Source organism: Ctenopharyngodon idella, chromosome 3, assembly GCF_019924925.1.
Source record: "Ctenopharyngodon idella isolate HZGC_01 chromosome 3, HZGC01, whole genome shotgun sequence".
Classification (NCBI taxonomy): domain Eukaryota; kingdom Metazoa; phylum Chordata; class Actinopteri; order Cypriniformes; family Xenocyprididae; genus Ctenopharyngodon; species Ctenopharyngodon idella.
In genome coordinates, this window is record NC_067222.1 from 41466162 (window position 1) to 41491084 (window position 24923).

A 24923-nucleotide genomic window follows, 5' to 3' on the forward strand; every position below is an offset into this window, starting at 1 on the left:
ACATCCTGTTTAATGGATTAGTTCAGAATTAAAAATCTTTTACTCAACCCCAGGTTGTCCAAGATGTTTATGTCTTTCTTTCTTCAGTCGAAAATAAATTATGGGTTTTGAGGAAAACATTCCAGGATTTTTCTCTATTTAGTGGACTTCAACAGCTACCAACGGGTTGAAGGTCCAAATTGCAGTTTCAATGCAGCTGCAAAGGGCTCCCAGATGAGGAATAAGGGTCTTATCTAGCAACAACGATCAGTCATTTTCTAAAAAAAATATACAGTAGTCAACATTTGAAGTGGATCAAAAAAGTTCATCAAAGTTGTCCTAAGAACTAAGTTGTCCTAAGAAGAAGGACAACTTTGATGAAAGGTTTTGATCCACTTCAAATGTTGACTACTTTTAACCGCAAATGCCACGCATTACGTAATCACGTTGGAAAGGTCACGCGTGACGTAGGTGGAAGATCCGCGGTAGGCTGAAAAACTCTCACATCTCATTTTCTCCTCCAACTTCAAAATCGTCTGACATCGTTGTTTTACCTTTTTTGTAAAGGCTGTTTGACTTAGTCTTTGCACTTTCGCTTTGTAAACACTGGATCAGTACTTCCACCTACAGTACGTCATACGTGACCTTTCCAACGTGATTACGTAACGCGTGGCACATTGCAGAGCTAGTGCAAGACGAGCATTTATGGTTAAAAAGTATACAAATTTTTATTTTTTTTTAGAAAATGACCAATCGTTTCGCTAGATAAGACCCTTATTCCTCGTCTGGGATCGTGTAGAGCCCTTTGAAGCTGCATTTAAACTGCAGTATGGGCCTTCAACCTGTTGGTAGTCCATTGAAGTCCACTATATGGAGAAAAATCCTGGAATGTTTTTCCCTCAAAAACCTTAATTTCTTTTCGACTGAAGAAAGAAAGACATAAACATGGATGACATGGGGGTGAGTAAATTATCAGGAAATTTTAATTCTGAAGTAAATCCTTTAAATGTGTTTTTTTTTTTGAGTACTGTCCTTTGGCTTGACTGCATTACATTAAGGAATAGAAGAGAAGCGAGCACGTCTGTTGTGGACAGCCTTGTTGTCAACAGACTGAAAGCTGAAATGACTCATCTCTGAGATGTTTCTCACACGCAGGCAATAAGCTCCTTTGCTTCAAGTCCTCATTTTCCCTTTTGCATTTGCTTTCTTGAGGAAAACTTGCGATTTTGTGGAGCACTTGCAGCTGTTAATCCATACAAAGCATCACGACACTAAAGATACAGTGTTGTTAGTCCTTTTATTTATCCTTTTTTATTGATGATTTATTAAGTTTTATTATAAGTAAGTGGTTTTATTATAAGTAATAACTCATTTGAAAAATTGTAATGCCATAAATAAATCTCTGAAGACCTGTTGTGCATGATTATTAAAATGTATCATCCTCTGATAAAAAGGACTGGAGAATGGCAGGAGAAAAGAGTGAGGGGGGGTATTTCAATAACAGTTATTGAAATATTGTAGGAAATAGCAGGCAAAGAAGATACATTTGAGATTTTTAAAAGCTTTTGGCTCCCTTCCTTCAGGTCACCATATATTTCTTATACAGGAGGAGATGACAGCCAACAAGATGACTCAGTCCTGGAGGCTGGCGAAGGAACGGTGCTAATTTTATACTCTTTAATGTGCGTAAGAGAGGACTGATCAAACATGAAATGTTCTCTCTCCAGATGTATCACACATGACTCATCATTCAATAGAGTTACATAAGACTGCCTGTTTTCATCATTTTGTTGACAACACCCCACATTCTTGCTGTCCTTGTGCTGACTTTGAGGAACTATGTCAAGTGTTCATCAGCATGTCTTGGACAGTTGGCGCCCCTTATTGGTGAAATATAAGAATAGAATTTTCAGTTCAATTCATTGTCAGTTCAGTTTTTCTGTGATACCAGTACAAAGTGGGTCAGGTGCACTAGAGTGCTTCTTCATGAACATTTCATGCAGTGCTCCATTATTTAACCTTGAAGCCATTTTCTATAAATGAAATGCCCATAAATATACTTCTGTTCCACCAATGAGAACCTGTTGCAATGGTTCCTTGGTGTTTTGGCCTTTTTACTATGTGAAATATTTTTCTTGCAGAATGAAAGCAGTGCAATTATGATGTGGAGGCAGACCAGAAGAACCGTTAGTGGATATAATAACGTACATTCCCATATATTCACCTGCCACTTTGCATGATTCTGTACAGTTGTGCTGTATATTGTCCTGTCCTCTTATTTCATTCACATTTTCACCATAGTTGACCCCTCAGCTGAGTTGTAGTTCCCTTGCCATTACTTTTGTAATCTCCTGTTCAACATCAGGCTTCAGAAACTTGGCTGGTTGCAACTGAAAAAAAAAAAAAAAGATTTGTTCTAATTTGAAAGAAAGCTTCATTTGTGAAGCAAGACATTGCTCTAGAAGCCTATACAAAAGCCACTTGTTAGCAACCATCATTTTCAAGAAACAGCTTTAAAAAAATCATTGGTAGGTTAATACTGATGTATCTTATGTCGTAGAATAAAACGTGAAAGTATCTTGAGCTTGTGTTCACCACAGACCTTATTTAAGCCATTTAACCAAAAACCTATTCAAAAAAAAACATTGATTTTGGGACGATAGAACCAGAAGTGCTAAAATGTGAACTTGTTCCCGGGTTTTGGTCTACAAAAATGTGTCATAGTTCCACCACTGTATAGTAAGGATTTATGAAAAGAAATAAAAATGACAGAATATGAAGATACAAGGTTTCTGCCTGACAGCGACGATATGTTTCACCGATATTCATGACTTCTTTTGATTGATTAAGCATAATCACCTGCAATATTGGCCAGCTGGTTTATAATTTCTGAAGACAATTTTTTTATGTCTCTGACAACCTCTGTAGTCACATTTAGCCACTTGTTAACAACGGTCTAAGTAAAATCTTATATAATAATAAAAAATAATACATAAAATAATAATAAATAAAATATATAATCGGTGGGTATTATTGATGTATTTTATGTCATATGGTAAAATGTAAATATATCTTGAGCTTGTGTTCACATCTTATTTCAGACATTTAACCAAAAAAAAAAAAAAAAAATCATTGACTTCAGGATGACGTAACTGGAAATGCTAAAATGCTAAACTATTTTTGGCCTACAGAAATACGTCATTAAGCAGATCGGAAGCAAGAATAATACATAAGAATAAGCAGAATACAGCGCATTTACATTTATCTACATCAATAATCTTCTGCAAACAGATGGCCGATCAACTCAACCCGATTTTCTGCAATATTTAAATGAATTCATCAGAAAAGAATAATGATTGTGTTTACACTGTAAAAAGTAATACGCTCTATCTACTCAATAAAATAGTAGCAACAGATTACAAGCATTATTACTAATTAAATTCAACATATAAGAACTAAGTTAGAATTAATCAAATTAATTCCTTAAAAGTCAACCATTTAAAATATGTAAAATTAGCAAACACCATTACAAAAACCACAAACTGACATAAAAAGCAAAGAGTCAAACTGCCTAACTAAATGAAACACTGATCATCATAGCGGTGACCAAACATTTTCAATAAAATCAACATCAACATCTAAACCTCTGTTAATTCATGTGTTTCTTTTTCCTTCAGTGATTCTGCTTGTTATCATCAGGTGTCTTCAATGCTGGCAATAAAAAAATAAAATAATTCATCTTTGACATCTGTCTGTTATTTAGATATTTTTGTTTCAATTTTACTCGTTTTAAATGGTTGACATTTAAGGAATTAATTTGATTAATTCTAACTCAATTCTATTTGTTGAATTTAAATAATAATATTGCTTGTAATCTGTTGCCAACATTTTATGGAGTAGATATATAGCATATTACATTTTACAGTGTACAATTACTGTTTATTTATCCTTTTTTTTTTTTTTTGCATCGAGCATAGTAAATAATCTTTGAGCACATGTGAACACAGTAAACCGCTGTATAAAATATATAAAAATACATATAAAAATCTTTTATCATAAAAACTGTCTTTTAAAGCTCTTCCCTCAATTAATTATGTGCCCATAATGTAAGGGCACATAATGTATATTTTGATATGCATTGTCAGACACAGAGAAAATGTGAGGTAGGGCCTCCATGTGCTTTTTGCCCCGTACGCCACCACCACCTCTGAGTTATACAGTTTAGATCTCAAGCTGACTAGCTAAAGACGTTACTAGCTTTACCCATTAATAGTACAGTACTTCCATTAATAGTTACAGTAAATTCCAGCACAGCGCTACAACAACCGTAATGAAAAGACCCTTCACAATAGATAATTCTTTACAATGAACTCTGTTAGAGAGCTACATATGGCAATTTATCTGTTCAATAAAAGACCTCACTCACCTCTGTTGAGTAATAAAAACGCTATCTCAGTGTCACTTTTACAACACTTCAAATCCCTCAGTTCTTGCTATCTCTGAAAAGCCAAGCCAGTGTTGTTTTATTACAAGCTCTGTCACGTGCTCTTTTTGCCAGCAGACTCTCCTCTGTTCGGCTTTTAAAATGGGTGATTCCAGGGAGGTTTGAGATTTAGCTGCTCCATGTCAACCTTTCTTTTTCTCGTTGCGACAACTACCCTCTGCCTCTCCCACACCATACACTCGTCAAAGTAGCCAGAGCAACTTTTCTCTATTTATGGAAATGACAAGAAACGCACAGGCGAGTGATGTATGTACGCAATTTCCAGCGAAATTCATGTCACTGTCACAAATGGAACCCTAAACACTCGCTGGTCTTCCTACGAGTCCGCACTTTTGTGACGTAACGCTGCTTTGACTGTTGGGAAGAAGTCTGCTGTGGAGCTTGCTTCAGTGCGGGCTCGGCAAAAGTGCGCATTGAGTGTGCAAATTGACTGCAAAGGGCACTCACGAGCACCCTTCTGAAACTTAAAATGACAAATGGGACACCCCATGGCATATAGTGTCCGTAAGTGTGCCATTTGGGACACGGCCCGTCTATAATATAAGCACTTATATAATAGGCTTTCCATAGTGAATCAGGATAAGACAAAAAATACACTTCAATACTTCTATAATTTAGCATAATTATCTAAAACCCATATTTACATTAATAATATTTATATTCTATAAATATTTTTGTCCACAAGTAACACTTATAAGACACCAGCTGTAAGACAAGTCCTTTACATCCGTCAGCGGCCTAATATTAAACTTACAGTAGCTCTTCTAGGAAAAGCATTTGGTAACAAGAGGTAGGATACATTGCTTTGTGACTGTAAAGTGTGAATTGTGCCTGACATGTTGTCCTCTTAAAGGATTAGTTCACTTTCATATAAAATTTTCCTGATCATTTACTCACCCCCATGTCATTCAAGATGTTCATGTCTTTCTTTCTTCATTCGAAAAGAAATTAAGTTTTTTGATGAAAACATTCCAGGATTCCCTATTCAATTTATGGATCGAACGCAGCCCCATTTACATTTTTTCCGTAAGTAGAATAGGGAAGGCGTAGGACATACAGCGTAAGCTTTTTGAAGAATACAAAAGTACAGTTTTGGCAGATCGACTGATCGTTTCGCTAGATAAGACTCTTATTCCTCGTCTGGTATCGTTTAAAGCCCTTTGATGCTGCACTGAAACTGTCATTTTGACCTTCAACCGTTTGGAGACACTGAAGTTCAATTCAATTCAATTCACATTTATTTGTATAGCGCTTTTCACGATACATATCGTTTCAAAGCAGCTTTACAGAGAATGCATGTCAACATTACAATTTGGAGAATGCAGTTAGCTAATAATGTAATAATTTAGGCGATTAATATACAATCACTGTTTGCAATTTAATTGAAGGTAGAAGCAAAGATCTCCTGGAAAAATGAATTACATATTAACAATAATTAGGATATATAGAAATTTGCGAATGTGCGTGTTGATCCAGATGTTGCATCTTCTGAAGTCATCGCAGGAGTTGGCGCCGTCTCTTCCAAAGTTTTAGTCATCTGAGGTCTTCTTAAGAGGCTGGATCCAAACTGAAACTGATGTACTCTCTAGTCACCTCGGGACGGGCGTCCCGAGGTAAAACAGAAAAGCAAATGGAGAATAATTAGCGTAGCTGCTGTTCATAACATTAAGCAAAGATAGTCATGTGCAATTGATCTGATATGAGATGGATTATGTGAATGCTTGGCTGAAGAGATGTGTCTTTAATCTAGATTTAAACTGGGTGAGCGAGTCTGAGCCCCGAACATTATCAGGAAGGCTATTCCAGAGTTTAGGAGCCAAACGTGAAAACGCTCTCCCTCCTTTAGAGGACTTAGCTATCCTAGGTACAACCAGAAGTCCAGAGTTTTGTGATCTTAAAGAGCGTGAAGGATTGTAGGGCGATAGAAGATCGGTTAAGTACACAGGAGCTAAACCATTTAGAGCCTTATAGGTCATTAGCAGTACTTTATAATTGATACGGAACTTAATAGGTAACCAGTGAAGAGATGATAAAATTGGTGTTATATGATCATATTTTCTTGACCTGGTAAGAACTCTAGCAGCTGCATTTTGTACCAATTGTAGCTTGTTTATTGAGGAAACAGGGCAACCAGCTAGTAATGCATTACAGTAATCTAGTCTAGACGTCATGAAAGCATGAACTAACTTTTCTGCATCAGAAACAGATAACATATTCCGTATCTTAGCAATGTTTCTGAGGTGGAAGAAGTAACATATGAAATATGATTTTCAAAGGACAAGTTGCTGTCTAATATAACACCTAGGTCTTTAACTGTCGAGGATGGAGTAACAGTACATCCTTCTAAATGCAGATTGTAGTCTGAGAGATTCTGTGTACAGGTTTTTGGCCCAATAAGTAATACTTCAGTCTTATCTGAATTTAATAGAACAAAATTACTAGTCATCCAATGTTTTACTTCTTTAACACACTCTGTCAGATTGGATAATTTAGAGTTTTCATCTGGTTGTGTTGAAATATATAATTGAGTATCATCGGCATAGCAGTGGAAACTAATTCCATGTCTTCTTATAATATTACCAAGTGGCAGCATGTATATTGAAAATAGCAGAGGGCCTAACACAGATCCTTGAGGCACTCCATAATTTACTATCGTTATCTTAGATTTTTCCCCGTTTAAATAAACAAAATTGTGACGGTCTGATAGATACGACCTAAACCACCGTAATGCCTGTCCCTGGATACCAGTGTAATTCTGTAGTCGATCTAGGAGTATTTTATGATCTATAGTGTCGAACGCAGCACTGAGATCAAGTAACACTAGTATTGAGATACAGCCTTGGTCAGAAGCTAGAAGTAAGTCATTTGTAATGTTATCGAGTGCAGTTTCTGTGCTATGATGAGGCCTGAATCCTGACTGAAATTTTTCATAGATAGCATTTTTTTGCAAGAAGGAGCACAATTGGACCGACACCACTTTTTCTAGTATTTTAGATATAAATGGAAGATTTGAAATGGGTCTGTAATTTGCCAATACATTTGGATCTAATTGTGGTTTCTTAATGAGAGGCTTAATAACTGCTAACTTGAACGGTCTTGGAACATGACCTAGAGATAAAGACGAGTTAATAATATTGAGAAGAGGCTCTTCTGCTACAGGTAACAATTCTTTCAGTAGTTTAGTGGGTATTGGATCTAATAAACATGTTGTTGGTTTAGACGCCGTGATAAGTTTATTTAGCTCTTCCTGTCCTATAGTTGTAAAGCACTGCAACTGTTCTTGAGGGACGATAATTGAGGCTGAATCATAAAACTCTGTCAAGGGTTGTACATTTACAACTGTATTTCTGATGCTTTCGATTTTTTCAGTAAAGAAATTCATAAAGTCATCGCTACTAAACTGTAATGAAATGTTTTGTTCTGGTGATGTCTGTTTATTTGTTAATCTAGCCACTGTACTAAATAAGAACCTTGGATTGTTATGGTTATTTTCTATGAGTTTGCGGAGATGCTCGGCCCTGGCTGCTTTTAGAGTCTTTCTATAACGGGACGAGCTGTCTTTCCACGCAATTCTGAAGACCTCTAAACGAGTTTGTCTCCATTTGCGTTCTAGATTACGAGTTTTCTCTTTTGATAGCGTGAGTAATATTGTTTTACCATGGTACAGTATTTTTCTCTCTGACCTTTTTTAATCTCATCGGTGCAACAGTATCTAATATACTAGTGAAAGTGGTGCACATACTGCTAGCAATTTTCTCAAGATCATTTGTGTGTTTGGGTACAATGAGCAGGTGAGACAGATCAGGCAGTTTATTTGTGAATTTATCTTTAGTTGTCGGAAGAATTGTTCTACCTAGTCGATATCGTGGCGCAATTTGACAAATATCAGCAGTATGCAGTACGCATGTTACAAGGTAATGATCAGTGATATCATCACTTTGCGGTAGAATTTCTATATCAGTAGGATTGATTCCATGTGATATAATTAAATCTAGTGTATGAAGTCCACTATAAGGAGAATAATCCTGGAATGTTTTCATCAAAAACCTTAATTTTTTTTTGACTGAAGAAAGAAGGACATGAACATCTTGGATGACATGGGGGTGAGTAAATTATCAGGAAATTTTTATATGAAAGTGGACTAATCCTTTAAAAAGAAATTATTGTCATTACAGTAAAATGACATGGAAAGGCATTTGGTAGATGACATATTTGTCTTACAGTATTGTTTTAATTACATTAAATGTTGCAAACAACACAAATAGAGGTATGGCATATGTTTTGTGAAGATTTACACTTTAAAAAAGAGTGCTTATTATGAAAATAATATACTTCATAAGAATATACTTAAGTGTGAACTGAAAATGTTTTTGTCATAACTCCTTTTTAACTCTTTGTTAAACTATATTATAGTTTCAGTTTATATTAAATGCACTTATTTTAACTTTAGTGTACTTGACCCACTTAATTAGGACTTAAGTACATCTTTACTTTAATTTATTTAATGTTATTTTTATTGAAACATGTATTTAAAATGTATTAACTTTAAATGTAATATTGACATAAACTTCTTGTGCTTTAGTTTGTCAACATCAAAATAAGTGCACTTCTTTAAAGCACAACAAAAGATTATTAAAACAAATAATTTATTTTATATATATATATATAATTTTATCGTAATATACATTGTACATCACCTCTTTTCTCACAGTGTTTGAACACCTTAAACGCCTGTCACTCAACCTGAATCAAGCATTTAATGGATATATGGGATAAATCTTTTGTAATGAACCCTGTGTTCATTTCAATGGGTACTTTTGATAGTAATAATAAAAAATATGTATTGATGTGACTACAATAAAAACTAAATTAATGTGATTTCCATCAACACAAACAGAGCTTGAGGAAAGCACAGAGACACATCATCACTCACCACGACACACACACACAATGTTCTTACTGGCTCTATGAGGTTTTAATACACACATTTGCATCATGCAGCTCAAAGTATTATGGGTAAAATCTCTCTACAGTTTATTCTGAAACATCAACACAGTTTCACTGATGATCCAGAGGAACAAACCCTAAACCCAGGATAGAGCGTCTGAGTGAATGTGGTCTGGACTGTGTGGATGAGGCTCATTGTGTCAGAGACGCTGTAGAAGGACAGAGTTCCTGCACTGTGATCCACATACACTCCTATTCTAGAGCTGATGGACTTTACAGGGAGAACAGTCTTTATGTTATTGTGTATGAATGAGTATCTGGAGGAAGAGCAGAACAAACTCCAGGACTGATCATTAAATCCAAACAAACACTCAAAACCCCCTCCCTTCCTGCTGATGCTCTTATATGACACTGATATACCCACATTATTCCCACTCCACTCAATCTCCCAGTAACAGCGTCCACACACACTCTCTCTACACAACACCTGACGCCACCGATCAAATCTGTCTGGATGATCAGGATACGGCTGGACTGTGTCAGTGTAAGTAATCACTCTGTTCCTCTCAGACAGACGGAGGTGTTTATTCGCTGTTTTCAGATCCAGAATGAGCTGATGGGAATCTGATGGAGAGAAACACATCAGAATCAGGAATTATGAATCTGATCTTTTAATGTATCTGAACTCTTCATGGCTCAATGTTCAGTGTATCATCAGTGTCTCAGTACAGATGACCAGATATCCCGAATCATCATTTACATGATCAATTATTAAACTCTTCTATCATAATTTCTTTCACCTTCTACAGGAACAACATGAACACTTTCAGTGAGTTTTTCTGCTTGTTTTCTTAGTGACTTACACTGGAGGAAGTCGTTCCTGGTCCTGGGATTCATGTTGGTGAATGTGACTGTGGAAATAAACAGACATGAACAGTGTGAAGAGAAATGACAAGATAAAATGCTTCTGTTTTTATGTTTTTATTTTTTTTATTTTATGTCACTTTATTTTGAGGGTCCACTTTAGACATTCTATTTACTATTAATAACTTTGCAACTGCATGTCAACTAACTCTCATTAGAGCATTAGTAGACTGTTAGATTAGGGTTAGGTAAAATCCTCTGATCTATAAAGTGATATTTGTGGTCGTTCTGTAGAGTTGAAGAGCTTGTTCACATTGTACATTAATTAATTATGTACTGTGATTTATAAAGTGGGATGCATTTATTTGTGTGTATGGACATTTTATAAATTGTAGGAACAATTTGGAAACTGTTGTATGTTCACATTTCGGATCTTTCTGCACACATGTTTATAATGGAGGCGCAGGACTTTACCTCTGTCAGAGATCTTCTTGATCTCCTCTTTGCAGAAATCCTCCAGTTTTTCTCTCAGCTGACGGACAGATTCTCCCATGCCATCAAAAGAGGAGAAAGAACTGAAGGGATCGTAGGGTTTGTCTGTAGATTCAGGAGGTGCTGAGAGAGACTGGAAACTCTACAGAAAACACAAATCAAAACTTCAGCCAATAACCTGCTCTATATCAGATCTGTGCGGCTCTTGATGACTTGATTAAAAAATATACTTAAGTGCAGATGGATGTAATGTTTTCAGACACTTAATTGCATGTTATTTTCAATTAAATAAATGTGGAAGTTTAAATTGTTATTAAATGCAATTAGCTGAACTTTAGAGTGCTTTTTTCCCTGTTTAAGTTGGTCTCATTCTGCTCTCATGAAATGTTTCTCCTGCTCAAGTCCACTATGATCCTGTTCTTCTAGATCTCTGTTACCTGCAGGAAATGGATGTGATCATGTGTGTGTGAAAGCTGCTCCAGCTCAGCGTCTCTCCTCCTCAGATCATTGATCTCCTGCTCCAGTCGCTCCAGTCGTCCTTCAGCTCGACTCGCTGCAGCCTTTTCCTGATCTCTGATCAGCTGTGTGACCTCAGAGCGGCTTCTCTCAATGGAGCGGATGAGCTCAGTAAAGATCCTCTCACTGTCCTCCACTGCTGTCTGTGCAGAGCGCTGTTAGGACACACATCACAATCACACAGTGGCTTCAGCAGGACTGACAGAGTCCAAACTGAGACGTCTCAAACTTCTCTTCTTCTCCAGACTCACCTTATGAGACTCCACAGCCTCTCTCAGCTGCTGAAGATCTTTCTGTCTCTGCTGGATTCTCTGACGGATCTTCACCTGCGTCTCCTTCAGCTGTTTCTGGAGGACAAACCAATAAATGACACATAAAACTACTGTACTATCACAAAAGAAAATTAAGTTACATGAACCCAGAACTGATGGAGTGGTTAAAGATTAAGCGTGGTTTCAAACCACAGATTCATAGTTTCCTGAAATGAGATTATGAATGAATACACTACATGTGCACATTCAATACAATTAAGCACACTTATTAAAAAAAAACTAAAGTTGTTTAGATTACTTTTACGCTTTTGTCTCCTTTTTTGAACTTGAAAATTTTGTACTCCATTGACTTTCAACGTATAGACTAAAACAGACGAGACATTCTTCAAAATATCATCATTTACATTTCACAGCATGACGGTGAGTAAATGAAGACAGCACTTTCATTTCTGCGTGAACAATCCCTCTCAGTTCATACCTGTTTCTCTGTCCTCTGTGCTGCAGTTGATACAGTGTTGTGGTTTTTATGTTCAGACTCCTTACACCACACACAGATGCATTGTTGATCAGTGATACAGAACATTTCTAGCTCTTTATCATGTTTACGGCAGATCATGTCCTGCAGTCGTCCAGTGGCATCGATCATTTTGTGTGGTTTACGAGAGTGATATTCCTCATGACGGTCAAAATGAGTTTGACAGAAAGACTCCTGACACACCAGACAGGACTTGACGGCTTTGTATTTTCTTCCAGTACAGACGTCACACTGCACGTCTCCGGCTCCAGGGTAACAGTCAGCAGGAAGTTCAGTCTTCTTCAGTTTCTCCACCACTTCAGCCAGAATGGTGTTTTTACCTAAAGCAGGTCTTGGACTGAAGGTCTGTCTGCACTGAGGGCAGCTGTAGACTTTCTTCTCATCCTCCTGATCCCAGCAGCCTGTAATACAGCTCTTACAGTAACTGTGTCCACAGGGAATGGTCACTGGATCCTTCAGGAGATCCAGACACACAGGACACATGAACTCATCCTGAGAAAATCTGGCTTCTGCCATTTTACTGCATAAATACAGAAACACAAACACACAACAGCTCGACAATACTTTCAGTTTCTGTTTCTCTGAACTGACGAGTTGAAATAGTTTCCTGCTTCTGTGTTTGAGTGACGTGTGGAAAACAGGCGTGTCTGTAAAGCAGCTTCCTCATTCCTGGTCAAGGAGAGACACTTTCCTGCTGTGTTTATGTGTCCTACACGTTGAGTTGAAAATATTGTAATTACGAGTTCTGAACACATGAATGACTGAGTGAAGTTGTATTTATGAATGAGAAACTCAATTCTAGATGAAACACCAAATCTTGGTTCAACTCTTTCTCGAAAGTTCTCAAAAGTAATTTCACTTCAACTACACTCTTTTCTAAATCTCAGTTCCATTTCTGAGATGTTTCAGTCTGGATTCAGATGGTCTAAATGATATCTATATGACAACTGATGTTGGAGATAATGTTATATTAATGCTCTTAGAGCTCAGCTCTGCTTTTGACAAGGTTGACCATGATATCTTTATCTCCTGACTTGAACATTTTTAAATGGTTTAAATTCTCTGTACATTTTGTCTCATCTGTGTCATCTGTTGCTCATCTCTCTTCCTCAGGGATCCATATTGGCCTCCACACTTTTTTCAGTATATTTACTTTTGGTTAAATTTTTAGGAAACATGGTGTGTCTGTCATGGACACTATCTGTCTCACTGTCCCTGAACTCCATTTCCCAGCATTCCTCCTGATCCACACCTGCACCCAGTCATCTCATCATCTCATGGATTCCCTGCACATCATCATTAGCACTTCCTATAAATACTCACTTCTCCTGCACTCACTTGTCTGGTCTCGTCAACCTTACCATGTTGTTTTGTCTGACTCATTTACCTGGTGATTACTATACCTGTTGTTCCTGTGATACGTCCTAGTTCTCCTCCACTGCTGTTCTCCACGCTCCTCAGCTCCCTCCGGATCCTCAGACTCAGATAAGCCACACAAGACTTTCCCATTCCCCACACGCTTACCTGGACTGTCCTCTCGCCTGTGTTGTCTCCATCACTGTTGAATAAACCTGCTGTTATTTGTACCACTTACCTCAGAGTCCCTTGTTTATCTGCTGACAGTGTCCTTTCATTGTTACACAGATTCAAGATTCAAAAACGTTATTGTCTATATCAATAAGTGATAGAAATTTGTCTTAAGTTAAAGGCACAGACACACAGTGCAAATCACACACAACAAACAAACATGGTCTAAAGAAAACACCTTTAAGGATGAATAAATAAATAAACGCAAATAAAAAATATGATATATTAATAGAACTATTTTTCCTCATTTAAAATAGAAATTGCAGTGGGAATAAAAGAATTCCTGTAAGTTTTCCTTCTGGCCAAAGCAGCTGTAAACCGACAGACAACCTGATGGCAGAAACTGGAAGAAGTGATTCAGAGGACTGGAGGGGTCAGTGACAATGGAAACTGCCTTTCTCTTTACTGCAGTTATAGAGATCTAAGAGTTGAGTCTGCAGAGACCCAGTGATTTTAGATGCCTGCCTGAATTACTCTTGATCATTTTTTCTTGTTTTTAACTGAAAGGAATTTAAACCAGGATACAATATTAAAGGTTATAACTGATTCAACAAGTGACCGAAACACTGCTGTCAAGAAGAAGATGTAAGGTATTAGCTACATGTACTTGTTATAGGGTTAGGGTAAGGATGAGGGTTTGGTTTAGGGTTAACTGACCCTTCGCCAGGACTTTGATTGACAGGCGATCTAACCAATCATAACGCAGAATCCGCCATTTTGTCCGACAAAGCAGTCGGGGGAGTTAGCAGATTAACGTAGGTGGATTTGAACTTGAAAAAAGGTGTGTACTGACGTCTTTCCGCAATTAAAACAACATTTCTTAATTTCCTTATGAATGTTCCATTCATGTTTTTTTGATGCTATAAATGAACTAGTAGGAAGAGATGATCAGTTCTGCGATGTATTTTTCACTGTGAGAACATGATGTGTGCCGAGAGATCGGCACGGCTTGCCGGACATAGCAACAGTAACTAAAGGGGGCGGGTCTTTGCGAACGGTCATTTGCATGTATTTATGCTTAATTTATAGTTATTACTATAGTAACTACATTTAACATGTGTAACAATGATTTTAACATTTTGGGCCCTATTTTAATGATCTAAGCACGTGGTCTGAAGCGCACAGCGCAAGTACACTTAGGGCGTGTCCGAATCCTCTTTTGCTATAGTTAAACGACGGAAAAAAAATTTCAGTGTGGCAGACGCATGGTCCAAAAGGGTTGTAACTAATCTCTTATTGAGTCATGGGTGTAAAATGCAATAAACCAATCAGAGTCCCATCTCCCATTCCCTTTAAAAGCCAGGTGTGCTTGCCCCATGGTGGATTCACTATATATACATGGCAGAATTTGTAAGCGGAAAAACTGAACGCTTCTCCAGAGAGGAATCCTTTTATTTTTAATATTTGGCATGTTTGTGTGCTGCTGCGCGTCCCTGTGTGTGTAACAAGCAGAGTGTACGTGTGTTGTGCACCCGCCTATAGGTGCAGATTACTAATGCGCCCTTTAAAAAAAATAAATAAATACTGCAGCATTGACTTTAGACCAGGTGTTTGATGTGAATTTCCGTATTTTTAATACATAATTACTCTCGAGACTAACAATATATTGTATTATAGTAGATGTAGGCCTAAGGATGAAACTATCACATTAAACATTTTTTTTTTTTTACTTTATTTCGATGGTCCCTTTTGAACATTCTGTTGACTACAAGTAACTTTGCAACTACATGTCAACTTATTCTAACCCTAACCCTACCAGTCTACTAATACTCTACTTAACGCACTAATGAGAGTTAGTAGACATGTAGGTGTAACTTATGGCTTTTTTCCACCAAGCAGTGCAGTTCAGTAAAGTACAGTACGGTATGCAATTTTTGCTGTTTCCATTGGCAGAAGTTGTGAATGGTACCCTAATTCCGAACCGTACCGTACCACTTTTTGGGACCCTTCCGTTGGGGTACCTAACACAATATAGTACCAATAGTACCGGTACCAAAAGGGTGGAGCTACATTCACAGCAGAACGTTGATTGGTTGACAGAGAATCGTCACTTGTGCGGGCTATGAGGGGAATGACAACACAATACCGTTACAACACAACGTGTATTTTTCGGCTGCTTTTCTTTGCCGTCTTCAGCCTTTGCTCAAACAAAGCTGCTGCATGTCCTCCATTGTTGTTTACTGTCACTTTCTTCTTCACGTGAGAATGACGTCGATTGCCACTTTCCGGCATACACACGTATCAAGTAAGGGATCATACTGTACTGAACTGAACTGTACCGCTCGGTGGAAACGAGCCTTTATAGTCAACAGAATGAGTTAAAGGGACCATCAAAATAAAGTAAAACCTTTTTTGTGCATTTATTATTGTACATTTCCAATATAACCAGCGCACTCTTCGACTGCATGAGCAAATGTTTCTGTGACCCCAAAATGCCACTATTTACTACATTTTTTTTTTGTTTGTTTTTTTACTTTCACTTTGTGTTATTTTGTATATTGTTAAATGACTGTGTCTCATACCAGGTTACTCTCTTGTATAACCAAAAACTAGTTTTGGACTGCTGTTTAATAGCCCTACCTTTACTGTTCATTTTATTAGTCATGTTCTTAAAATGTATGTTAAGTAAAGTGGGACAGTCAACCATTTTTGTGTCAAACATTTTTGTAAAATAAATTAGCTTTTTTTAAAAGCAAATATTTGGGGTGAATGCAGGTAAAGTGGGCCACTTTTTGTTAAATGTGTTATTTAAATACCAAATTTTTTCTTTTCTGTTCTTTATTGCTTTTGTTAACTTTAAAGTCCAACTATAATATTTAAATTCAAATACAGTTCATATAATGTGTTATTTGCGAGGAATATACCAATAAACATTTTGAGATCCAGACTAATTTCTTTTCAGGTGGGCCAGCTGGTCTGGTAAAGTGGGCCATCCCTGATTTATTAAAAATGATCCTGTATCTTAAATTAAAAACACATGCTTATTAAACAAACATATTCAACAACATATTTAACAAACCCCAAAACATGTAGCCTAAAATCATCAGTTCACTCAATTCATGTGTAAAATTCAGAACAACTGATAGGACATGTTCTTTGGCATTAATTTGATGAAATCTGAGTATCAGAATATTCAGAAATCAGAATATTGATGAAAAAGAGCTCTACAACATATTAAAAAAATGAGATTATAACACATGCAACAACAAATAGGCTAGTTTATTTATTTTATTTGTCAATTTATTTAATTAATTTTAATAATTACTGGAGGCTAAAAGTTGCCCACTTTATCTAACACATTCAGCCAAAATGGGTATTTTCAATATTTCAACACCTTACAAGAAAACTATCAAATTTTGAAACATTTTATTCTTTGCCATTTATTCCTTGTTAACTGTAGTAACAAACAAAACAACAACAATAATATTTGCCTACATTTAGTGAGCAACCTTATAATTGAGAAATGAAAATGTTAGCTGCGTTCCATTCGACAGGGTCCCTACGCAGTGTTCACTGCTCCCTACTCCCTGAGCACGGTGTATCAGTTGAAGTGGACTTCGCTGACAGTAATCGCTCATTTGGAACGCCCTGCAAACGTCATCAAAGAAAGTCAATGACGGTGTTGCGCAGATTATGATATAACATAAATAAATAGATATTATAATTTACTTTCGAATTTAAAATGGACTCTTAACAGATTTGAAGCTGTAACTGTCATGCCATATGAAAATAAATTCTCACGGTTAACTGTATAAATGTATTCTCAATCCATGGTCTGGGTCTCATCCCGTGCTTTTCCACGCGCAGCCGCATAGTAAACACTCCTGAGGTAAATAAAGTAAAATAAAAAAATAAAAAATGACAGAGCCTCAGCTTTTCAACACTTTTACTTTGTCATGCCTATTCATACAATAAAATATGCAAATGTAACACTCATCGCCATAACCATTCATACTTTCGTTCGTATAAGAATAACTACATTCATGAATACTCAAAACGCATGCGTAAATTCCTCCATCGCAGAGCCGTTTAAAAACTCATTCAACGGCTCTGCTCCATCGTAGTTCTGACTGGTGACGCGGTGCGCAATGACAGTTGTGTGATTTTACCTCTCTACTTCCTGTGAAGTGATGTATCGATGTTCCCTTATTCCCTATGCCGTTCGCAGTGCCCTTCGAACTGAACATGTTCGCTCCCTTCGGATTGGAATCTCACTTAAGATGGCGAAATACCCTGTGAAGTCCACTTCGCAGTCCACTTACTGTCGAGTGTCCCTCCTTTGAGGTGTGGCCACACCCACCAGTGTCATATTACATCAACCAAAATAATTTGATCATTTACAGTTTTTTTCAACTGCTTACACACAGAATCCTTACTTGTCACACAGTTTCTGAAACCTGACACTCAAACAGCAGAAGCACACACCAAATCTAACATGAAGTATCTTGATTTCCTTTTTCAAACACAACCAATCAAAATGCCACACTAATTCATCAGTGCCTCACACTAACTCCTCACAAGCACAAACACTCATTGCTTTACTTAACACCGTCCAATCATGGCTTTAGAATAGGCCTATAAATAGGCCAAAGGTCAAGTTATAGGTTTTGAACAACTTTTCTGTTGTCTACTTGCTTCCATATTCATCATTTCTAAACCCTATTGAGGATTTTTTCTCCCCATGGTGCTGGAAAGTGCATGATCCTTTTCCCTATGTCAATGTAACACTCTCCAGGCAATGGAGGAGGCATGTGGAGACACTGACGCTGCCTCCATCCAAGGATATGCAAGAGAGAACATAGCATGTGACGTGGATGAAGTATTGTGGCTGGACCCAGCCAGGAGGAGAGACGGAGCCTAGATACACCCAACCCTCTCGCCCACCAACAAACACACACACAACACACACATGTTGGGTTTCCATGTTAAATGGTGACTCTCCATAGGCGTAATGGTTTTTATACTGTACAAACCGTATATTCTGTCTCCCTACACTAACCCTACCACTAGACCTACCCGTGACAGAAAACATTCTGCTATTTTAGATTTTCAGAAAACATCATTCTGTATGATTTACGTATAAGCTTGTTTCCTTGTAGGGACTTAAGCACTGGTATTACCTGCACACACACACACACACACACCATTCCTTGGAATATTCACCTGTTTCAAAATTATGCTATTTTTTTTGGTTGCTATTTTTTTTTGTCCAACTACACATGGTTGATGTATTTTTTTTCTTTCGTACTGTGTAATACTGTATTCACAACCACACATGCTTACAGTAAAAAAAATAAATAGTTTGGTTTCAGTCTTGCTTTCATGCTTACCATGAATTTTTCAACATCTCTCTGCCAATTACTCTCAATCTTGTACAGAAATGGAGGAGCTCATGAAAGAAGAGCTTTAGGTTTTGAATAACTGTGTATGTGATAGATCCAAAAATATAATATTATGGCAAATGTGTTTGCAAAGTAAGAAAAATGTTTGCTTTTGAGATGTGTTTGTGATATTTTGAATGCAGTGCTACATTTTGCAAGAGATGTGAGGCATTTTGCATTTGGTGTGTGTAATTCTTGGATTTGTGTCTATATTTGTGTCTATAGTTTTGAAAAAAAGAGACAAAGTTTTAAAAATGTGTGTAAGCAGTTGAAAACAACTGTAAAAAAAAAAATAGTGTCTCTTTGATTAACTCAAAATCATTGTTATGCTCTGAAAGTGTAAACCCATTGAGCTCAGTACAATCAAGCTTAAACGGCCCACTTTACCTGATGACCCATTTTACATGGTTGTGGAACTGCTAAATTTTCCCAATTGCCAAAAAATAAATCCTTCACTTTTTGTCCAATTAAGCTTAGCAGAGGAGGCTTTTCATATAATTCAATAGTTTGTGTTAAAATTACAATGTCTTCTTGTGCTGTAATAAAAACTGTAATGTCATCTGCATGAGCTGATGAAACCACGTTACAATGAGCATTAAAGGAATAGTTCACCCAAAAAATGGAAATTACTCCATAATTTACTCACCCTCAAGCCATGGTGTATTTGACTTTCTTCTTTCAGCCAAACACAATCAGAGTTATATTAAAAATATTCTGGCTCGTCCAAGCTTAATAATAGGAGTGATTTGAGGATGAGTTTTTGAAGTCTAAAAAAGTACATCCATCCATCATAAACATACTCCACGCGGCTCTGGGGGGTTAATAAAGGCCTTCTGAAGTGAATCGATGCATTTGTGTAAGACAAATATCCTTATTTAAAAATTAAGTAAAATAACAAGCTCATTTTCAGGTGAACTATCCCCTTAACATTTAAGGGAATTAAAGCAGATATATATCTATGGATTAAAGCTCCTTTTAGATTCTTTCTCAACCTATATAATAAAGTTTCAATAATCAGGCCATATAATTGTCCAGAAAGTGGACAACCTTGTCTCGTGCCTCTTGTCACAGATATTGGAGCACTTAAACCACCTTCTGCTTTCACCATCACAAACATTACAATGTATCAATATATCAATAGTCCAAACCCAACAGAGCTACTGGTGTCCAGATTTTTGTTTTTCTCCACACTGAGGAAACTCTTTAAGCAGATCTTCAGCTCAGTCAATGTCACGAATGTATGATTGTTTATAAAAGTAAAATAGTAAAGAACGCCACTTGTGATTTGTGTTCATGTAACTGTGTTCATGAAGCTTGCACTTTATTTTTCCTTCATTTTGTTAGTATCTTTTTCAGCCGGAATCTTTTCCTTTTATCCAGAACTTCAGAGCTCACTGTTTTTCCAGAACTATGTAAAAACATATAAAGAACTCTCTTACATCAACAACTTTACCAAATGTTGTGTCAAGAAATTCATTTATTTCTTCTAAAGAGCTTCTTCTATCACTTGACCCAATATCTGAAATCTCAGAAAGTGCTTCTTCATCCCTCATCTTCTGCATTATAATTTTCCTGGCATTTTCCTCACACAAAAAAACTGTGATTTTTTTTTTCAACTGCTTACACACAAAATCCATATTCTTGTCACACAGTTTCTGAAACCTGACACTCAAACAGCAGAAGCACACACCAAATCTGCAAAACCATATGCTATTTCTCGGCCTTCGACTCAGTTTTCAATTTCATAAAACACTTTTTGCAAAAAACAACACACAATTCTCTATGTAACACACACAAATCTAACAGGAAGTATCTTGATTTCCTTTTTCAAACACAACCATTGTTTCTGTCCATCTACACACGGTTGATGTATTTTTTTTCTTTCGTACTGTGTAATACTGTATTCACAACCACAAATGCTTATGGTAAAAAATAATAACCAAAATAATAGTTTGGTTTCAATCTTGCTTTCATGTTTACCCTGAATTTTTCAACATCTCTCTGCCAATTACTTTCATAACTTTTCATAACTGTGTGTATATGATAGATCCAAAAATATAATATTATGGCAAAGGTGCTTTTGAGATGTGTCTGTGATATTTTGAATGCAGTGCTTCATTTTGCAAGAGATGTGAGGCATTTGGCATTTTGTGTGTGTAATTCTTGGATTTGTGTGTAAAGTTTTGAAAAAAAAAAAGAAGCAAAGTTTTGAAAATGTGTGTAAGCAGTTGAAAAAAACTGTAATGTAACAGAGAAAATAAGAGACTCTATAATATCTCACTGTTACTGATTGATCATGCAGCTCAAAGTATTATGGGTAAAATCTCTCTACAGTTTATTCTGAAACATCAACACAGTTTCACTGATGATCCAGTATTAACATAAAACCCAGGATAGAGCGGCTGAGTGAATGTGGTCTGGACTGTGTGGATGAGGCTCATTGTGTCAGAGACGCTGTAGAAGGACAGAGTTCCTGCACTGTGATCCACATACACTCCTATTCTACTGCTGATGGACTTTACAGGGAGAACAGTCACTATGTTATTGTGTATGAATGAGTAACTGGAGGAAGAGCAGTACAAACTCCAGGACTGATCATTATATCCAAACAAACACTCATAACCCCGTCCCTTCCTGCTGATGCTCTTATATGACACTGATATAAACACACTCCCACTCCACTCAATCTCCCAGTAACAGCGTCCACACACACTCTCTCTACACAACACCTGACACCTCTGATCAAATCTGCCTGGATGATCAGGATACGGCTGGACTGTGTTAGTGTAAGTAATCACTCTGTTCCTCTCAGACAGACGGAGATGTTTATACACTGTGTTCAGATCCAGAGTGAGCTGATGGGAATCTGATGGAGAGAAACACATCAGAATCAGGGATTATGAATCTGATCTTTTAATGTATCTGAATTCTTCATGGCTCAATGTTCAGTGTATCATCAGTGTCTCAGTACAGATGACCAGATATCCTGAATCATCATTTACATGATCAATTATTAAACTCTTCTATCATGATTTCTTTCACCTTCTACAGGAACAACATGAACACATTCAGTGAGTTTTTCTGCTTGTTTTCTGAGTGACTTACACTGGAGGAAGTCATTCCTGGTCCTGGGATTCATGTTGGTGAATGTGACTGTGGAAATAAACAGACATGAACAGTGTGAAGAGAAATGATAAAATACATCTGTTTTTAGACATTTCAATTACACTTTATTTTGATTGTCCCTTTAGAAACTCTATTTATTATTAGTAACTTTGCAACTACATGTCAACTAACTCTCATTAGAGCATTAGTAGATTGTTAGATTAGGTGTTACGGTTCGGGTTAGTAGAATAAGTTGACGTACAGTAGTTGCAAAGTTACTTCTAGTCAGCAGAATGTCTAAAGTGGACCATCAAAATAAAGTGTTACTAACATTTCTAATGTGACGTTGTATGATATTAGATAATATTAGGACTCATTTCTGAGAGCAGATGAATCTCTAGGGGCCTCATTTATAAAACACATATTTCGGATTTGATCCTAAATTCCATGTATCTCATCCTACATCATATGACCTCTGATCCATAAAGGGATATTTGTTGTTGTTCTGTAGAGTTGAAGAGCTTCACATTGTACATGAATTAATGATGTACTGTGATTTATAAAGTGGGATGCATTTATTTGTGTGTATGGAAATTTTATAAATCATAGGAACATTTCAGAAACTGTTGTATGTTCACATTTTGGATCTTTCTACACACGTCTGTATAATGGAGGCGCAGGACTTTACCTCTGTCAGAGATCTTCTTGATCTCCTCTTTGCAGAAATCCTCCAGTTTGTCTCTCAGCTGACGGACAGATTCTCTCACGCCATCAAAAGAGAAAAGAGATCTGAAGGGATCGTCGGGTTCGTCTGTAGATTCAGGAGGTGCTGAGAGAGACTGGAAACTCTACAGAAAACACAAATCAAAACTTCAGCCAATAACCTGCTCTATATCAGATCTGTGCGGCTCTTGATGACTTGATTAAAAATATACTTAAGTGCAGATGGATGTAATGTTTTCAGACACTTAATTGCATGTTATTTTCAATTAAATAAATGTGGAAGTTTAAATTGTTATTAAATGCAATTAGCTGAACTTTAGAGTGCTTTTTTCCCTGTTTAAGTTGGTCTCATTCTGCTTTCATGAAATGTTTCTCTTGCTCAAGTCCACTATGATCCTGTTCTTCTAGATCTCTGTTACCTGCAGGAAATGGATGTGATCATGTGTGTGTGAAAGCTGCTCCAGCTCAGCGTCTCTCCTCCTCAGATCATTGATCTCCTGCTCCAGTCGCTCCAGTCGTCCTTCAGCTCGACTCACTGCAGCCTTTTCCTGATCTCTGATCAGCTGTGTGACCTCAGAGCGGCTTCTCTCAATGGAGCAGATGAGCTCAGTGAAGATCCTCTCACTGTCCTCCACTGCTGTCTGTGCAGAGCGCTGTTAGGACACACATCACAATCACACAGTGGCTTCAGCGGGACTGACAGAGTCCAAACTGAGACGTCTCAAACTTCTCTTCTTCTCCAGACTCACCTTATGAGACTCCACAGCCTCTCTCAGCTGCTGAAGATCTTTCTGTCTCTGCTGGATTCTCTGACGGATCTTCATCTGCGTCTCCTTCAGCTGTTTCTGGAGGACAAACCAATAAATGACACATAAAACTACTGTACTATCACAAAAGAAAATTAAGTTACATGAACCCAGAACTGATGGAGTGGTTAAAGATTAAGCGTGGTTTCAAACCACAGATTCATAGTTTCCTGAAATGAGATTATGAATGAATACACTACATGTGTACATTCAATACAATTAAGCACACTTATTAAAAAAAAACTGGAGTTGTTTAGATTACTTTTACGCTTTTGTCTCCTTTTTTGAACTTGAAACTTTTGTACTCCATTGACTTTCAACGTATAGACTAAAATAGACATCATCATTAAAATATCATCATTTACATTTCACAGCATGACGGTGAGTAAATGAAGACAGCACTTTCATGTCTGCGTGAACAATCCCTCTCAGTTCATACCTGTTTCTCTGTCCTCTGTGCTGCAGTTGATACAGTGTTGTGGTTTTTATGTTCATACTCCTTACACCACACACAGATGCATTGTTGATCAGTGATACAGAACATTTCTAGCTCTTTATCATGTTTACGACAGATCATGTCCTGCAGTCGTCCGGTGGCATCGATCACTTTGTGTGGTTTACGAGAGTGATATTCCTCATGACGGTCAAAATGAGTTTGACAGAAAGACTCCTGACACACCAGACAGGACTTGACAGCTTTGTATTTTCTTCCAGTACAGACATCACACTGCACGTCTCCAGCTCCAGCGTAACAGTCAGCAGGAAGTTTAGTCTTCTTCAGTTTCTCCACCACTTCAGCCAGAATGGTGTTTTTAGCTAAAGCAGGTCTTGGACTGAAGGTCTGTCTGCACTGAGGGCAGCTGTAGACTCTCTTCTCATCCTCCTGATCCCAGCAGCCTGTAATACAGCTCTTACAGTAACTGTGTCCACAGGGAATGGTCACTGGATCCTTCAGGAGATCCAGACACACTGGACACGTGAACTCATCCTGAGAAAATCTGGCTTCTGCCATTTTACTGCATGAATACAGAGACACAAACACACAACAGCTCAACAATACTTTCAGTTTCTGTTTCTCTGAACTGAGCAGTTGAAATAGTTTCCTGCTTCTGTGTTTGAGTGACATGTGGAAAACAGGCGTGTCTGTAAAGCAGCTTCTTGTGCTGGTCAAGGAGAGACACTTTCCTGCTGTGTTTATGTGCCCTTCAAGTT

At 37.3% G+C, this 24923-nt stretch overlaps 2 protein-coding genes across 3 annotated transcripts; both read right to left on the reverse strand.

The window, feature by feature from the left end:
- Positions 1–9431: 9431 nt before the first annotated feature.
- Positions 9432–12715, reverse strand: LOC127508299 (tripartite motif-containing protein 16-like). 2 transcript variants are annotated; one of them, XM_051886074.1, is made up of 6 exons: positions 12053–12715; positions 11554–11649; positions 11224–11445; positions 10769–10928; positions 10294–10341; positions 9432–10054 (listed from the first exon to the last, which is right to left on the reverse strand). In XM_051886074.1, the coding sequence occupies exons 1-6, from the start codon at positions 12623–12625 to the stop codon at positions 9531–9533; spliced, it is 1623 nt and encodes a 540-aa protein (XP_051742034.1). In that variant the 5' UTR covers positions 12626–12715; the 3' UTR covers positions 9432–9530. The 2 variants fall into 2 exon arrangements, with proteins under 2 accessions (XP_051742034.1, XP_051742033.1); XM_051886073.1 differs by having other exon boundaries at positions 11224–11457; positions 12053–12709.
- Positions 12716–17565: 4850 nt separating this feature from the next.
- On the reverse strand, positions 17566–24723 carry LOC127508294 (tripartite motif-containing protein 16-like). Its single transcript, XM_051886063.1, has 6 exons — positions 24151–24723; positions 23655–23750; positions 23325–23558; positions 22871–23030; positions 22183–22230; positions 17566–21943 (listed from the first exon to the last, which is right to left on the reverse strand). The coding sequence occupies exons 1-6, from the start codon at positions 24721–24723 to the stop codon at positions 21426–21428; spliced, it is 1629 nt and encodes a 542-aa protein (XP_051742023.1). The 3' UTR covers positions 17566–21425.
- Positions 24724–24923: the final 200 nt, after the last annotated feature.

Excerpts from the sequence above, each read along its gene's own strand:
- LOC127508299 (XM_051886073.1), bottom strand. The coding sequence starts at position 12,625 with ATGGCAGAAGCCAGATTTTCTCAGGATGAGTTCATGTGTCCTGTGTGT. Across the intron at positions 11,650-12,052 it reads CACAGAGGACAGAGAAACAG|AAACAGCTGAAGGAGACGCA; the intron begins GTATGAACTGAG and ends TTTGTCCTCCAG. Across the intron at positions 11,458-11,553 it reads AGGCTGTGGAGTCTCATAAG|CGCTCTGCACAGACAGCAGT; the intron begins GTGAGTCTGGAG and ends GTGTCCTAACAG.
- LOC127508294 (XM_051886063.1), bottom strand. The coding sequence starts at position 24,723 with ATGGCAGAAGCCAGATTTTCTCAGGATGAGTTCACGTGTCCAGTGTGT. Across the intron at positions 23,751-24,150 it reads CACAGAGGACAGAGAAACAG|AAACAGCTGAAGGAGACGCA; the intron begins GTATGAACTGAG and ends TTTGTCCTCCAG. Across the intron at positions 23,031-23,324 it reads ATCACATCCATTTCCTGCAG|AGTTTCCAGTCTCTCTCAGC; the intron begins GTAACAGAGATC and ends TGTTTTCTGTAG.